This window comes from Petaurus breviceps, unplaced genomic scaffold (genome assembly GCF_028583685.1).
Source record: "Petaurus breviceps papuanus isolate PSGF00001 unplaced genomic scaffold, PetGlider_PUasm1.0 90887, whole genome shotgun sequence".
Lineage (NCBI taxonomy): Eukaryota > Metazoa > Chordata > Mammalia > Diprotodontia > Petauridae > Petaurus > Petaurus breviceps.
This window is the reverse complement of record NW_027187370.1, coordinates 2243243-2259672: the sequence shown is the minus strand read 5'-3', so window position 1 is coordinate 2259672 and position 16430 is coordinate 2243243. Positions and strand designations below refer to the sequence as shown.

At 34.7% G+C, this 16430-nt stretch overlaps 1 protein-coding gene across 2 annotated transcripts in view; it reads right to left on the bottom strand.

Annotated features, from left to right (window-relative positions):
• Nucleotides 1-16430, bottom strand: part of MED1 (mediator complex subunit 1) — a 39243-nt gene that overhangs the window by 17444 nt on the left and 5369 nt on the right. Inside the window, exons 2-11 of one of the 2 annotated variants that reach the window (XM_069074282.1) lie at nt 16279-16343; nt 12538-12644; nt 9979-10057; nt 8790-8844; nt 8534-8666; nt 7438-7466; nt 4603-4674; nt 3314-3388; nt 2740-2813; nt 2098-2187 (exon numbers count right to left, since the gene is read on the bottom strand). In XM_069074282.1, coding sequence (XP_068930383.1) covers nt 2098-2187; nt 2740-2813; nt 3314-3388; nt 4603-4674; nt 7438-7466; nt 8534-8666; nt 8790-8844; nt 9979-10057; nt 12538-12624 — 694 coding nt within the window. In that variant the 5' untranslated portion in view covers nt 12625-12644; nt 16279-16343. The remainder of the gene's footprint in view (nt 1-2097; nt 2188-2739; nt 2814-3313; nt 3389-4602; nt 4675-7437; nt 7467-8533; nt 8667-8789; nt 8845-9978; nt 10058-12537; nt 12645-16278; nt 16344-16430) is intronic. The other variant, XM_069074281.1, reaches the window with a different exon arrangement.

Sequence of the window (16430 nt, the reverse complement as noted above, 5' to 3'; positions counted from 1 at the left end):
CATTCTTCCCAGTAGTAGATAACCAAAAGGCAAAAGACTGCTCAGGCTAGGCCAGAAGTGAGGAAGCACTCTTGTGCTGTGACAGAGAAAAAGACTCCAGCTGGGGTCAGCTGTGTCCACACAGAAATGGGGGGGGGGGAAGGACTGCCAGGTAGCACAGTGAATACAACACCACCCTGTAGTCAGGAGGGCCTGAGTTCAAATCCAACCTCAGACACTTAACATTTACTAGCTGTGTGACCTTGGGCAAGTCACTTAATCCCAATTGCCCTGCCTCCCTCCCTCCAAAAAGACAAAAAAGAAAAAAAAGAAATGAGGTAGGGCAGAGAATAAAGTCTGTGAAACTTGAATTATATAGTATAAGTTAAGTTATGATGGTTTAGAGGTCTAGTCCCTAAGGAAACTATAATCAAAGGTAAAGGAATCAGAGAGTGAATAAAAGGGAAATATAAGTGGGAAAAAAGACTGAAATTACTCAAGATCTCATGAGGAAAAAATACAATTAAAGACCCTGTATTTTTGATCAGTCATGTTTAGTTGTGTAGGACTCTTTGTGACCCCGTTTGGGGACCTTCTGGTAAAGATACTGAAGTGGTTTGCCATTTCCTTTTCTGGGTAATTTTACAGATGAGGAAACTAAGGCAAACAGGGTTAAGTGACTTGCCCCGACAGCTACAAAGATGCCAAATTTGAACTGAGGTCTTCCTTACTTTAGGCCTAGAGCTCTATCCAATGCACTACCTAGCTACCCAAAGACCCTGAGCATAAGCATATCAAAGCAACAATGGAGATATTAATAACAGAAGGGAATATTGCCTTCCTATTACCTAAGAAGTACAGAAGACTTCTATGAATAAATATAAGACAATAGAAAATCAATCAGTAGCAGAGGACCCTAAGGATTTCCAAGGTAATATGGAACCAAAGCAGGATGTTCCTTACTGGATTAAAAGAGAAATAAGAATCATGAAGGCAAAATTTATAGCCTGCTCTGAAGAAATAAATGGCATATTTCAGAAGAACGACTCCACTGTATCATCTCACTAAATAATAATAATGATGATGACGATGATGATAGCTAATAACTAGCATTTATATGTGCTAAGAGCCTTACAATTATTATCTCATTTGATCCTTACAACTCTAGGAAATAGGCACCATTATTACCCCTATTTATCAGATGTGGAAACTGAGGCAAACAAGTTAAATGACTTGCTCTGGGTCATGTAACTACTAAATGCCTCAGGCTAGATTTGAATTCATGTCTTCCTGACGAAATAGAGAATAACTGATTGGGAATACAAATAAACAGAAGTAAAAAACAACTGAAGGGAAAAAAAAAAAGAAATAATGTAAAAAAAACCACAATTTCCATACAAGTAAAACATATTGATCCCAAAGGCAAGATATGTAAAGACAGCTTAAGGATTATTGGTATCCCAGAAGAACCTAAGTCACAAGTGCAAGAATAATACAAGAAAACTACCCAGAACCTCTGAAAACAGAAAACAAAGGGCCAATTACAACAATTCACAGTCTTCAGAGAAAAACACTGTATTGCAAACTCTAAAAAGTAAATAAGCAAAAACGTTCAGAAATGGACACAGACAAGCAAGTACTGTGTTGGCACTACTGAGTTAATTTTAATAAATACTTCAAAACAATCTATAGGTAAGAGAGATTCCAGATTCCATATACACTTCTGTTTTTGGTAAATGTAAATATTCATATTTATTGATATGTGTCAAGGACATAATAAAAAATTAACAATAAAATTAAAAGCAAATAGAAGCCATCTTCTATAGCATTTCAACTGAATAATACACAATGATCTCAACTCCTTATTTCTTGCTAAGTGCTGAAAAAGAAGCACTGAATATTTGATGGAGTACTGGCCTTGGAGTCAAGAAAACCTGAGTTCAAATCCTGCTTCTGACACCAAGCTATATAAACATGTGAAAATCACTTACCCTCTCTAAGTCTCAGTTTCCTCACTTGTAAAATGAAGTTGTTCAAATGGCCTCTAAGATCCATTCCACCTCTAAATCTATCATACTGATTTATCTATAAACCTTCCTATAGAAAAGCAAGACTTACCATTATTTTCATGCAAAATAATTGGGGTTGCTGTCTTATCTTCCAATAGATCATAAGGAGAAGCATAGTACTTCAAATTCATCAAGTGACCTATGGAAATTAAAATTAGTTTATGTCTAAATAGAGCAATTCAGGTGAATTACTTATAAAGTTATTAAATCATTCATATCCCTGTGGAAAAAAATGTTTCATATACAGTGATTCACTCTCCAAAGTAATTCATAATATCTTATGAATTATGTTTTATGTCTTATGAATAGCTCAAGAGTCCATGCTTTCTAATGAAACAAAAGCAACCACTCTAGGCTTTCTAGTCAAGACCAGAAAATAAGTAAAAATGGACATTGAATTGAAAATCAATAACTTTCGGGGCACTAGGTGGTGCAATGAATAGAGCATTGGCCCTGGTGTCAGGAAGACCTGAGTTCAAATCCGGCCTCAGACACTTAACACTTACTAGCTATATGACCTTGGGCAAGTCACTTAAGCTCAAATGCCCTGCCTTTCCCACTCCAAAAAGCAAAAAAAAAAAAAAAAAATCAGTAACTTTCACTATTGCCTATTTTAAATAACAAACCTGAAATAAAGTGGCTAGTCACCTAAATACCCATTTTTCAAAATAAGCAAAATATAATGACATACCCCCACTCCTTGGGGTGAGATATCCAACACTGCCATGTAGTATCTTGTCTAGGGGACTTGCATTGGTAGCTTTCCTATAAGACAAAATGTCTAAGTTTTACCATAAATGAGCATTAGTTTTCCTTATTCATACTATGCTTTAAGGGTTCCCTTCAACACTCTATCTTTTTTGAACACTTTTTAACTATAATTGTAAATAGAAAAGGCCCAATTCACTATCTAGTCAAGTTAACTATATATTTTAACATATAATGTTAATAAGACTCTACATCTGATCAACATTAGATGTAGAGACCTTAGTAGTATTTCCCTAAATGGGGCAGGCCAACGGTGGCTGGAGCAAGGTACCACAAAGACTGAGAGATATGGAATATAAATGACTATTTGGTGGTTAAAATACCTAACAGATTATAATGCAGAAATAATCAAGTGTGCAGAATAGGATGGTACCATGTGGTACAGGGTGCTCACTTTGGCAGCATAGATATTATGTAGCTTGGGAATGAAAGGATAATAAAATTTGAAAACCACTGTCCTACATATAAAAAGTGATTTTGGCTTTAGCCAATCTTACCAGTACATAAGTGCCATTTTGGATAGATCTTGTTCTAGGGACTGGAGAGCTAAATACATTTTAGTCTTTAGTTTGCTGGAGAGAGAATTGGAAAAAAAAAAAAGAAGTCAAAATAATTGTTGGCTTGAAATTGTAAGCATCAGTTTGGAATACTGCAAAGAAAGTGACTGAAATGTCCATACTCTCTGACCCCGAGAACCTACTACTAGGCATCTACCCAGGGAAGTCAGTAAGAAAAAGAAAGGAAACATATACACCAAAATATTTATTGTAGCACTTCTGAAGTAACAAAGAAATGAAAACAACGTAGATACCCATCAACTGGGGAATAAACAAGTTGTAGTACATTAATATACTGGAGTATTACTGTAATATAAACTGATGAATATGAGGAACATAGCTAAATAGAGGAATACTTGAATACCTCGAACTAACACAAAGTAAGGAAAATGAGAAAAATTATATATTAGGACAACAAATAAATGAAAAGAACAATAAGAATAAAATAGAAAATGAATGCTACAAAATTATGCTGACTAAACTTGGTCTGAAAGAAGACATATGAAATGGTATCTTCCCTGATTTCTGGAAGAGGTGTGGGATTATGGGTATAGAACACTGAATATAAGACATCATTTAGATCTGTTACTACTGCTGAACTTTCCCCCCTTTTTTTTCTTTGTTAATAAGGAATTATTCTCTTGAGAGGGGATATGGAAGGAGTATTATAGATATCATAGATGATATAAAAAAACAAAAGATATCAACAAAATATATTTTACAAAATAAATTGTTTCCATCACTTCAACATACGTGGCCAAGAAGTTAAGAAGGGAGAATGCATACAGTGGAAGCAAACACTTCTTAACCACCTTAAAGGTGCTTCAGTTTGATTCACTACAGTTGATGCTGCAATTTCAGAAGGATCCAAGCCCAGATACCAAAGTAGCAAGTTTATCTGGCAGAATCCTAGATGGAGCAACTTAATGAAACTGACACAGTAGTTCCACAATAACTATTCTTCTCTGTTAAATATGTTAAAATATTAATGCAGTAACAAGCATTACTCTGCCCTTATAATCAGCTTTATAGGCATTTAAATTTAGCTTTAGGAGATTTTTGTTAGCTCTATTTTCAAGATCTCAATATAGATAAAAATAGTAAAATGGATTGGCTCACAGACAATCACAGCAAATTTCTTAACACAATAATGATAACACAAAAACATCAATCAATGGCTTATAATGAAACATTATTTTAACCAAAAGAAAATATTAAAAAGAACATACTTGTCCCCTGGAAGTTTATACAGATTAACAAGGCCTTTAAGATGCTTGGAAAATTCATCAAAATTTTTCTCCCTATGGGACAAAAACATTTAGTGAAAACATGGACCAAAATTAAATTTTAACTTAAATTATTTACTGTAAAGAAGCTGAATGTGAAATTCTCATTTCGGCCATTTACTTCAATCTGTTTCTCTACCAAGATTTTTACTATACTTGCTAAATAACAAAGTTCAATAATTTGTTTCCCCTTTTCTCCCCTGGTCCTGACTCATTATTACGGTGAAGAAGCTAAGCAGTTAAAGAAGACAGGAAAAAAGCAAGAGTCCTTGATTAATTCACATTGCGAGTATAGCATACTGATCTGAATACAGATCATACTCTCCTATCCCCAAATTTATCCCCTAATTTGGCATTTATAAAACCAAAATGTAGCCTCTAGTTGCACTGTATGTGACACTATGAAAACTCTTTTTCCTTGGACAAATGTGAGAAATTTGTCCCTAAATATGCTATGCTGATAGATTATTCTTGTTTGTAAATAAATTCCAGGTGTTAACAGAATACTGATTGAGGCAGATAGATGGTGCAGTGAATAAAGCACTGTACCTGAAGTTGAGAAGACCTGAGTTCAAATCCTACCTCAGATATTTACTAGCAATGTGACCCTAAGATAATTCATTTAATCACTGTCTGCCTAGGTTTCCTCATCTGTAAAATAAGGATATGATAACCTTAACCTCCTAAGACTATTCTGAGGATTAAAGGAGATAATCATTTTAAAGTCTTTTGTAGATCTTAAAGAGTTATATAAATGTTATTATTCTTAATGTTAATATTAGTATTCTTACTATACCAAAGTTAAATCTACTGGAACTAGGAAATACATTCATCTCTTTTTGAGTTTCAACCAATACATTATGATTATTTTCATTATGCTGAATCAAAATTTTGCCTTAATTTTAAAATTAAATTTTCTGATGTCAAAGTTGTTTCTTATGATGGATGGCTCTATATAAGATAAGAAGGCATGGGGTCCAAATGGGAATTAAGATAATGTATAGTTCAATGTATAGTGCTCTAGGCCTGGAGTCAGGAAGACACTATCAGGTCGCAGACACTTACTAGTTGTGTGACCCTGGACAAGTCACCTAACCTCTGTTTGACTCTGGAGAAGAAAATGGCAGACTACTGAGAACCCTTACCAAGAAAACCCCACAGACAATATTAATAGGTTATGCTCCACAGGGTCACAGTCAGATGTCTTTTATGTCTATAATATTTAAATTTCCAAATATATCCTATCCTTCCTGATTCCCCTTTCCAATGAGACTCTCAAACAATATGCATTTATCAAGCACCTAATATGTGCTAAGGACCAAATTTAACAGTCCTTGCTCTCAAGAAGCTTATACTCTAACAACAGGGCAGACAACACAAATATACAAGAATAAATGTAATGTAGGGCGGCTAGATGGCACAGTGAGTAGAGTGCCGGCCCTGGAGTCAGGAGGACCTGAGTTTGGATCTGGCCTCAGACACTTAACACACACACACAAAAACTAGCCGTGTGACCATGGGCAAGTTACTTAACCCCAATTGCCCTCCAAAAAGAAAAAAAAAAGAATAAATGTAATGTGTACAAAATAAACACAAGATAGTAGTACTTGTAACAAAGGGGAGAAAAGAGTTAAATAAAACCAGCCAAAATAGCTAATACATATGCTAACATTCCACTGAGATTTGCAAAAGCAAAAAAATACAAATTTCTACTTCAGCTTCCTATTAGTATTGAGACTGTGGCAGTGGAAGGCAATAGCATACTCCATTCCTTACAGATTTAAGGGACTAAAGGGTGTGGAACAGTTCAAAAATGCTAAGATTCACCTACTGTGTTGGTTAGCTTTTCTGAATTGCTTTTATTTCCCCCACCTTTTTAAAATTCTTTATTACAAGGAGTGGCTCACTGAGTAGGGAAGGAAAGAAGGAAAATAAAAGTGATATAAAATCAAAAAGATTTCATTAAAAATTTGTTTTGATCCGGAGCACAGAAGTAAAGAAGAGGTCTCCCACTTCATTCAAATAGGTATAGTCTGATTGTATTTCTACCAGGGTCTTTAAGACTTCAAGCTTAAGACTTAAAATTTTATTTATTCTCTGTTAATGTTATATTATGTTAATGCCACACATTCTGAGATACATTCATGTAGGACTCTGAAGGTTCAGATCTTGATGTTAAATATAAAAAAATTTTAGAGCATCCTTCCTCGCAGAACCTTTGAATAGGCAAACCTAAGTTGACTTTAAGCAATGAAACACATCTAAATCCAAGTAACAAAGTTGTCTTCCAGTCTATAGTAAGATCCAAGTTAACACATTTATTCTCCACATAACATTCTTGAGAAGTAGTTTCATGACTGGATGGAAGGAGGGAAAAGTGCCATGCCAACGAAGTAGAAGCATTTAGACAAGCAATTTTGCCAAAGGGAAAAAAGCTGCCACCTTGGACCTTTTGTACAAAGGCAGATAAATGAATTGTGTCAAAGACAGACAAAAAAGGGTCTTCCCAAAAATTAAATCTTTGGAAGACTTTCTTCATGTTACTTGGTTATTTTCTCTGAACATCCCATCATTTGGTGAATATGTTCCAGATATTTTTTTCTCTCTGCAGAGTTTACAAGGCTAAATTAGGCCAAGATATAAAAAGGAAAGTAACTTATAAAGGTGCTATGAAATTTTAAGCAAAGACACTGAAAACCTACCAAAAATTCGATTTCTTTGAGAGACCAGAACAACATTGTCAATCAGTATCAAGTAATTTAAATATCACTTTCTCACCTCAGTTGTTGCACCAGCTCGGGACAGCTCTGAAAACAAAAAGATTGTTTTCTAAAAAAAACACAACATTTTTTTACACTAAGTTTCTCCCCTCTTTTCCCAGAACATCTTATAATAAAAACCTTAAATGAAAACCTCCCTTTTGAGATGATAATCCAACAGGATTTCTTCAAAATCCAGGCAAATTTAGTAACTAGTTTTTAAAAAGGAATTTTACTTTTAAAAAAGCTCAGTAAATATCCTAGAATCTCTCTTTAAAAGCATCATTGTGGGTCAATACCACTATGTTTTAATAGGTTATTCTGCTATTTCCACTTACTTACTTTGAATTGAAATTTATATAAGAACTTTTTATATTAAATTCCATGTAATAACAAGCTATGTAAAAGAATAAAACACAATACTAAAAAGCAAGTCAATTATTTAATTCAAGGGTTCCCAACCTAGGATCTAAATCTTTGCATACCCACATAGAGTATGAAAAGCCTGTCAAAGAGCTAATTTCTCTTAATGGAAAAATAATCTATTTATGCACATAAGCATGATAAATGCTAGTATTCATTTCATATTTCAAAGGAGGTAGAAGAAGGTTTCTTGAAAGGACAGGAGTATAGGGACTGAAAAGGGGTAGGAACTCTTGATTTATGCACTGACTCATTAAATACCTGAACCTAAGTCATTTAAACCCTAAGAATTACTAACAATTCAATTTCAGTTTGTCCCCCTGTTTAAGTAAGCCCAACAGTTTCCAAAGAAATATCAGGAGCTGGGGCGGCCAGGTAGCACAGCGAGTAAGAGCACCGGCTCCAGTGTTGAGAACACCTGGAGATCGAATCCCGGGCTCAGACACTTAGCACCCACCCAGAAACAACTGGCCGTGTAACCTTGAGCAAGTTACTTAACCCCAATTGCTTAGGGGCGGCCAGGTGGCTCAGCGAGTAAGAGTACCGGCTCCAGTGTCAGGATGACCTGGATCAAATCCGGGCTCAGATACTCAGCACCACACCCAGAAATAATAACTGGCCGTGTAACCTTGAGCAAGTTACTTAACCCCAATTGCTTAAAAAAAAAAAAAAGAAATATCAGGAGCACATACCACAGGATTCTCTCCATGATGAGCTACTTTGACATCAGAAAGATGCCCTGTAGGATCTAACTGCACTTCCACATAGAACATATCTGATGTGATGTAACATTCAGTACCATTAGCACTAAGATGAGAGCCCAGTCTGACAGGAACCAAACAAACAAAAAATAATTATTAAAAGATAAATGAAGAACTTCCTCTTCCCACTCCCAAAGTCAACAATGACTTAAAATGTTTATGTGTCTATAGTTAGAAAACTACTTACGCATTCTGTCTTGCTATAGACTCTAAACGGTCAGTCATTGCTGGCAAAGACGTCACTGAAAAAAGGTGAAAATAAGTATCACCAGGAAGGTTCAAAGCCAAGTTAGTTATCACACTGTTACATACTCTTTGGCAGTAGATCATTGTGAGGCACCTAGAAGACCCTACAAAACACACATCCGCACACCCATAGGGTTGGTAAAACTGCTACTAAATTTTAAGGGATTAGTACCAAGATCTGCAAGAAGGCTACATTCTAACCTGGGTTAAAATAAACAACATCTATTTGAAGAGCTGAAGACTGATCTTCCCCATCCCAACTTTCATCATTCAAGGATATCTATCTTTTAACTGAAAGAGTTCAAACATTTTTTATGATAGTATTAAAAAAAAATCAGGAGCAAGATCAAACACATATAGGCAGGATAAACAGTTCAGATTATCCAGTCCTATGGGTGACAAGTCACAACAAAAAAATTGCAGTTATCTGAGAATGAACAGAGTATTATAGTTGTCAAATTGATTTTCTGAATTCATTTGAATTCTTTTGATCATTTTCCTAAAAATATTCTCCATTAACAATGCAAAAATATTTTTGATGAAAGTGTTTGTTTGTTTCTAAAGTAACAAATTATTCATTATAAAGAGAACACAGAGGCCTAATCCAGGTACCCACATTTAACTGTCATCACTGGTCTTTTTAGTCTCTGTCATTAAAAATAAGTACTAAAAGGAGAGGCTTACAAAATTTAAGAAGTTTTTTACATGTAATTGTCGCCAGATTTAGTAAAAGGAGAGGTTAATACCTAGAAGTCAAAAATCATATGAATTTGTAGTTTCGCTGTTACGTATAATAAGAAGTTGACCTGGATACAATGCTTTAGGAATTAGAAAGTGCTTCAAATATTTCATTTGGGCCTCACATTAAGAGATAAGTAAGGTAGGTCCTACAATAAAAGGATTATCCCTGATTGACAGATGAGGAAACTGAGGCTCAGGTAGGAAAAAAATAACTCATCCAAGGTCATCAGGTCAAAAAAGAATCAGAGGTAGGATTGAGACCCAAGTTTTTTCTCATTCCAAAGTACAAAGCTCTTTCTTCTATACCACATTGTCTCTCCTGTATCATATGATACCTGAGACTGAGGCAAGGCCTAAGAAGGTTGTATATTTGAAGGGTGCAGACAAACCTTTGAGTGCCTTCTGCAAGGTCTCCAAACAGCTGACCAAATACTGGTGACCACCAGTACTCATCACAACCCGCTTCTCCTATGTAGAAGAAAAAGAGAATATTGAATTAATCTTGCTAGTAACCACTGAATTAAGCAGAATCTCACTATTATAAGTACAACTAATATTTATATAAGATTAGACATTAATATATATAATATATATTAGTTATATAATATATTAATATATAATATAATATAAAATAATATATAATATAATATATTATATATATATTAGACATTAATATATATAATAGACATTATCACACCAAATACCACAGGTATTATTGTTCCCATTTTACAGATAAGGAAGCAGAGGCTCAGCAAGATAAAAAGACATGACAACAAAATGTCAGAAGGATTATTAACCCCGTGTCCTTTCTGACTCCCAGTGCAGGGTTCTTTCCTCAGTATTACCCTGCTTTTCACTCCTGCCTAAATCTGTATTTATGACCTCTCCGCCCAAAACTTTTCAGATCACCTGCTAAAAAAGTTCCAGCTGTTTAGCTTGACCTATGAGGGAATCCACCGTCTATCTTTCCATCTTTCTTCTTCTCCTAATGTACTTTTATACTCCAACCAAACTGGACTCTTCACCATTCCTCATAAAGAATCTCTGCTTTTTTACTTTCATGCCTATGCTTACACTGTTCCCTATAATTCCCTAATTCATATATCCTCCTGATTTCCTGATCATTCTCTGAAGTACCATTCAAATGCTCTATTCTCAGGGAAGCCTTGCTGATTCCCTAATCAGTAATGACCATTTTCCTCCTCAGATGTCACAAAAAAATTTTCCTTATACTGGTTTTATTCACTTACATATTATTTAGCATTCTTATTTTGTTCTAAATGTATATACCTCTACTAGGAGAGGAAGTATATGGATAAAAAGTAAGCATAATGGATAAAAAGCAGGCCTTAAAGCCAAGAAGACCTAGGTTCCAGTACCACCTCAAACACATAACAAGTCATTTAACCTCTCCATGGTGAAGGTAAAGTGTAGCTCCTTGATTAAACAGTAATTGGGAAATATTTAACAAAATAAATGAAAATATGATATAACTTAATGTTAATTTGTGTTTTCTAAATCAACACATAGCTGCAAGGATCCTTGTATTTGAATTTGACACCAATAATCTAGGTAAATGTCCAAGACTATAAAAAGCAGATAAGGTGTCCACCTCCATTAGTAAAGAAAGTTTCCTCTTTAGATATTCCCTATACCACTGAAATCACAAGACCAGTCCCTATTCAATATTCCCCTACTAGACTGTAACCTACATGAAATTAGGAAATATGACTTAATCTAAACATGGTATTTACTCAAGACCTACTACAATATTAGCACACAAAGTATTATTTAATATTTTAAAACTGACTTGAAAGACTTATCAAACATGCTTTGTATGGTGATAATAACAAAAGACATTTATATTGAACTTTATGTCTAACATATACATTATGTTATGATCAATATACATTATTCACTAGAGCCACATAGCATCTCTATCAGACTGGCAACACGGATAAGAATATACCAATTTTAAAAATTAAGAAATTAAGGTTGAAATGTTAAAAGAAACATAAGTAGTGTCTAAAGTAGGATTCAAAGTCAAATCTTCCTGACTCCAAGGCCAGCACCGTAAAAAAAAAACAAAAAACTGAGAAGTCTTTCTGGGCAAACAAACCAACCTTTATTATAGAAACAGAGGTGGTGGTCTACAGTCTGCCCAGTATGGTCTGAAACTCCAAATAACAGGATTCAGAGTTAGTTACAAGTCTCTTGATTCATGCATGGTGCAACAAAGAGCTCTAGAAACTGACTGATGTATGGTACAAGATTACATTTTATAGGTCTTTATGTCCTAACTTTGTTCTTTCCATGATATCTCAATTAGCCTTTTACAGAGCTTTCTTACTTCATCAAGCCCATTTACACTTTCAGAGGGTTTTCTTCATCTTTTTAATATGAAGATAAATATATAGGTATGATTATTATGGTCACATACTTAAGATACAACTTTATAATGGTTATAGTTACACTCCTAAGGTTAACTAACACAGGTATTCACCTGGGACTATATCAGTTTCAATTACACAGGTTTTCACCCAGGACTATACTCTTACTATAAATCACATAATTACTCCTTATCCTATTAAAATGACTGTAGCTGATAAATGATTAGCAAACTAAAGTACTCAAGGCATTGACCATTTATCTTTCCTGTTACAGGATTAAATCTTTATCAAGCTGTCCTGTTTCTTAATTTATAAGATCTTGAATTTTTTTTTGTACATCACTAACTGAATTTCATAACCATTTCATAGGTGGCTCTCTAAAGTTGATAGCAACAATATAAAGCCTATATGCTGTAATAAATTAAAAGAAAAAGAAACTGCAGAAGGGAATTCAAGATACACCAGTTTGAATAAATCCATAATTCCATGACTTTTGCAAGCAATCTGTTAAAGCATCTTTCAGCAAAACACTTTGCCCCAGATTCTCGTCATCCTTACCGTAACTTGACGAATAAGCTTAAAGGTTTCACTCCAAGGTCTGTTTTGGTTAAATTTTGCATGGAGTCTTTCCAAAAGGGAACTCATCTTAGTCAGTTTCTCAGCCTCTAAAATATAAACAAAGATATATCATTAGGAAATCTTACTTATACCATGACCTACTATCCTTTGTTTTCTTGCAAAATATTTATAGCAATGCTCAAATATTACTGCCTCAGCCAACAAAACTGATACTAGATTATAAGCAAATCCAATTAAAATGTCCTCTGGCCAACTGCCTAACATTAGATGGATAAACTGGTACAGACCCCTATAAGATTTCACCTAACATCATTATTTTTGTGGGACCAAATAAAATAAGTAGATAAGATATCTCACATTAGAGGAACTTCAGAAAGACTAATAAAATAAAATATATAATCAATATATTATCAATCATAAAATCATAAAATATATAATCAAATAAAATATACTTAATGATACAAAGATATACAAACTAATGACCATAACTAAGGAAGCTATAACTGAACTTCATTGCTGTCCAGCCAAGTAAAGAGAAAATAATTAGAAGGCCACTTCTATTTCATATTATTAAGACTTGTAAATAGTTTGGTTACTGAACATTTACACAGTTTTTTAGGAACCTCTTGTAGCAAACTGATGTCATAAATTTGAATATGGCTTTTATCTAGTTAGCATTTGGGCAAAATTCAAAAACATTTATAACATGCCTACTAAGTGCAGAGTGCCATTCTAGGCCCTGAAGGAGATACAACATAGCTCCTGCCTCACAAAGTTTATGGTCTAGAAAAGGAATAAGACAAACATAACCATATGTTATATGATTACATTAAAGAACCACAAATGTACAAATGTACTATGTGAGACACCAAATGTATGACTGTTCCCAACGAGATGGAAGAATTTTAAGATATCTGCACTCAGAATCTGGAGAACAATTTGTACAGTAACCACAACATTATAAAGACAAACAACTTTGAAAGACTTGAGAATTCTTATCAACAAAATTACCAATCACAATTCAAGAAGACTCACAATGAAACATCCTGCTCACCTCCTGAAACAACAAACTCAGTATAAACTGAAACATATTTTTTGGATATATGGCCAGTGCAACAATTTGTTTTGCTTAACTATACATGTCTGTGATAGAAACCCCGGAGGAGAGGCATTTGGGTTTTCTTTTTTACTTTCTCAATGGGGTTGGGAGGGAGCCACATCAGAAGAAGGAGGGAAGGATAGAAGGCAAATCTTCCTTTGAAAATAAAATTTAATTTTTTAAAACAGCATATCAGAGAAGTAAAGGCTTCATAGAAGAAGTAGCATGAGTTGAGGTCTAAAGGTGGTCAAGAGAGTGGGAGAAGAAATACCAGGAATAAGAAACAGTATTAGCAGACAACAAAATACAGCAAATGTTCAAAGCATGATCAAAAGTCGAGTCTGGCTGGGACAGAAGACTCAGTATAAGAAAAGGTTTAAAAAACAGGGTGGCCACTGAAGATTTCTGCAAATAACCAAATATGCACACGCAAAAAAACCAAAATATTTTGGTAGCAGTATAAAACATGTTTTGGAGAAGAAAAGGGAAAGTCTTTTTTTCTCTGATTCTATTTTTTGTTAGAAAATTACTGTAATAATACAGGTGATTGATAATGGTGGCCTATAACAGAGAGGTAATAGGAATGGGGAAAGTATGAGTGCCAGAAATATTTTGGCAGTAAAATCAACAGTATTTGGTAATTCATTATATATAAAGAGTGAGGGAAAGGTTAACTGTCAACAAACATTTATAAAAGGCCCATTACATGAAAAGTATCATCTTAAACACTGAGAATACACAAAGACTATAGCCATTATCCTCAAGCAGCTTAAATCCTACTGGAGTAATATAACAACCCAAATAAGCACAAGATACTTATTTTAAGAAAAGAGAGGAAAGAAGAAAGTAAAGAATTACTTCTCCTAGGAACAAGAATTTCCAAGCTAGATAGTGGGAAGGTCATGAAGGCAAGTAATTCCAGAATTATAGCTAGCTAAAGGGGCAAAGGTGGGTTTGGAAGCAAGGGAAGCAACAGTAAGAGACATGGACTGGAAAATGAGAAAGGATCAAGAAACCAGAGGTCAGGATGAGGAAATGGATAGTGTTATTTATTTTAGAGAGGCAACATGGTGGCATAATGTTAAGAGTACAGTACTCTGAGCTGAATTGGAGAAAACTAGATTTGCATATGGGGTTCCAACACCTACTAGTTATTTAGGCAAGTCATTTAATCTTGTAGATCCTCATTTTCCTCATCTGAAAAATGGAGATAACAATACTTGCAAAAGCAAGCTGAGTGGTACAGCAAAAAGAGCACTGGCTCTGGAGTCAGAGAACCTGGGGTCAAATCCCATCTCTGATGCTTACTACCTATTTTGGGCAAGTCACTTAACTTCACTAGACTTCAGTTTACTCATCTGTAAAATGAAGAGGCCAACACTTCTTCCAGCTCAAAATTTATGATCCTATGAACACCTACCTCAAAACGTTGTAAAGAAAATGCTCTGCCAACTTCAAAGTCCTATATAAATGCAAGACTTTATTATTCAAAAAATATTTATTATTCACCTACTATGTACAAGATATTGAGACTATAAAAACATCTACGTCTGTCTACATACTATAATCCTCTGTGGAGGAGAGGGTATTCAAATAAAATATGTATGCAGATAAGTAAATATAAGATAATAAAGGAGGGAGAAAGCATTAACAACTGAGTGGGTCAGGCAAGAAGACTTCAAGTGAAATGTGGGCCCCCAGTTGAGCTTCGCAGAATGTATATTCCTTCCATGGGGGGCAGTCTATGTAATGACACAGAGATAGAATATGGATTTAGAGAAACAGCTAGTAGGCCAGTTAGACTGAAACCCAAAGTATGTAAAGGGAAATGAAATGGAAAGCTAGGAGTCAAACTATAGTGGACTTTAAATGCCAGGCTAAAGAGTTCGTATTTTATCTTAGAGGCATAGGTAGCCATTAAAGACTTTTAAGCAGAAGAATGGCCAATTCACACATGTGGCTTGGGAAAACTATTTTGGTAACTATATGAAACAGTTACTGGAGAGAGAAAAGAGTGGAAGTAGACAGACTTTTTACAGTATATTGGAATGCTGTTACCATAATCCAGATAAGAGCTAAGTCTGAACTTAGGGTGGTAGAAGTTTTGGTGGTGCTAATGGCTCAGACCTGATGTTATGGAGATAAAACTGTTAAGTCTTGGTAATCAATTAGCTATAGAGAAAGTACAGGACAGGGATAGAGCAGTCAAGAATGACTATGAGGTTTGAACCTAAATAATGGGACAACTATGGTGCTTTCAACAGAAACAGGAACATCTAAAAGCGGTGAGGGAACTTGGGGAGGAGGCAGGGAAGATGAGCTCTGTTTTAACATGACTCAGATTTATCTGAAATGCCTATGGGACATCCAGGTAGAGAGATATCCAACAGGTAGTCAGTAATACAGGACTGTAAATCAAGAGAAAGACAAATAACATCTTTACTTTCCTTTACAGTTATTATACAAAACTTGATTTTATTTTTAGACTACCTTAACTTAAAAGTTATGCTGAAAATTTTCAGATAAGGAGAAACATTTTTAATCAGTCTTTTTAATTTTCTTATGGTTAGCCAACAATCAACAAGCATTTATTAAGCATCTACTATGTACCAAGTACTGACCTCACTAAGTCCTGGAGACACAAGAAAAGGTAAAAAAGCAGTCCTTGTCTCAATGAACTCATGATCTAATGGGGAGACAATATGCAAACAATTATGTACAAATAATGTGTATAAAGGACAAATTAGGGAACAGTCTCTGAGGGAAGGCACTA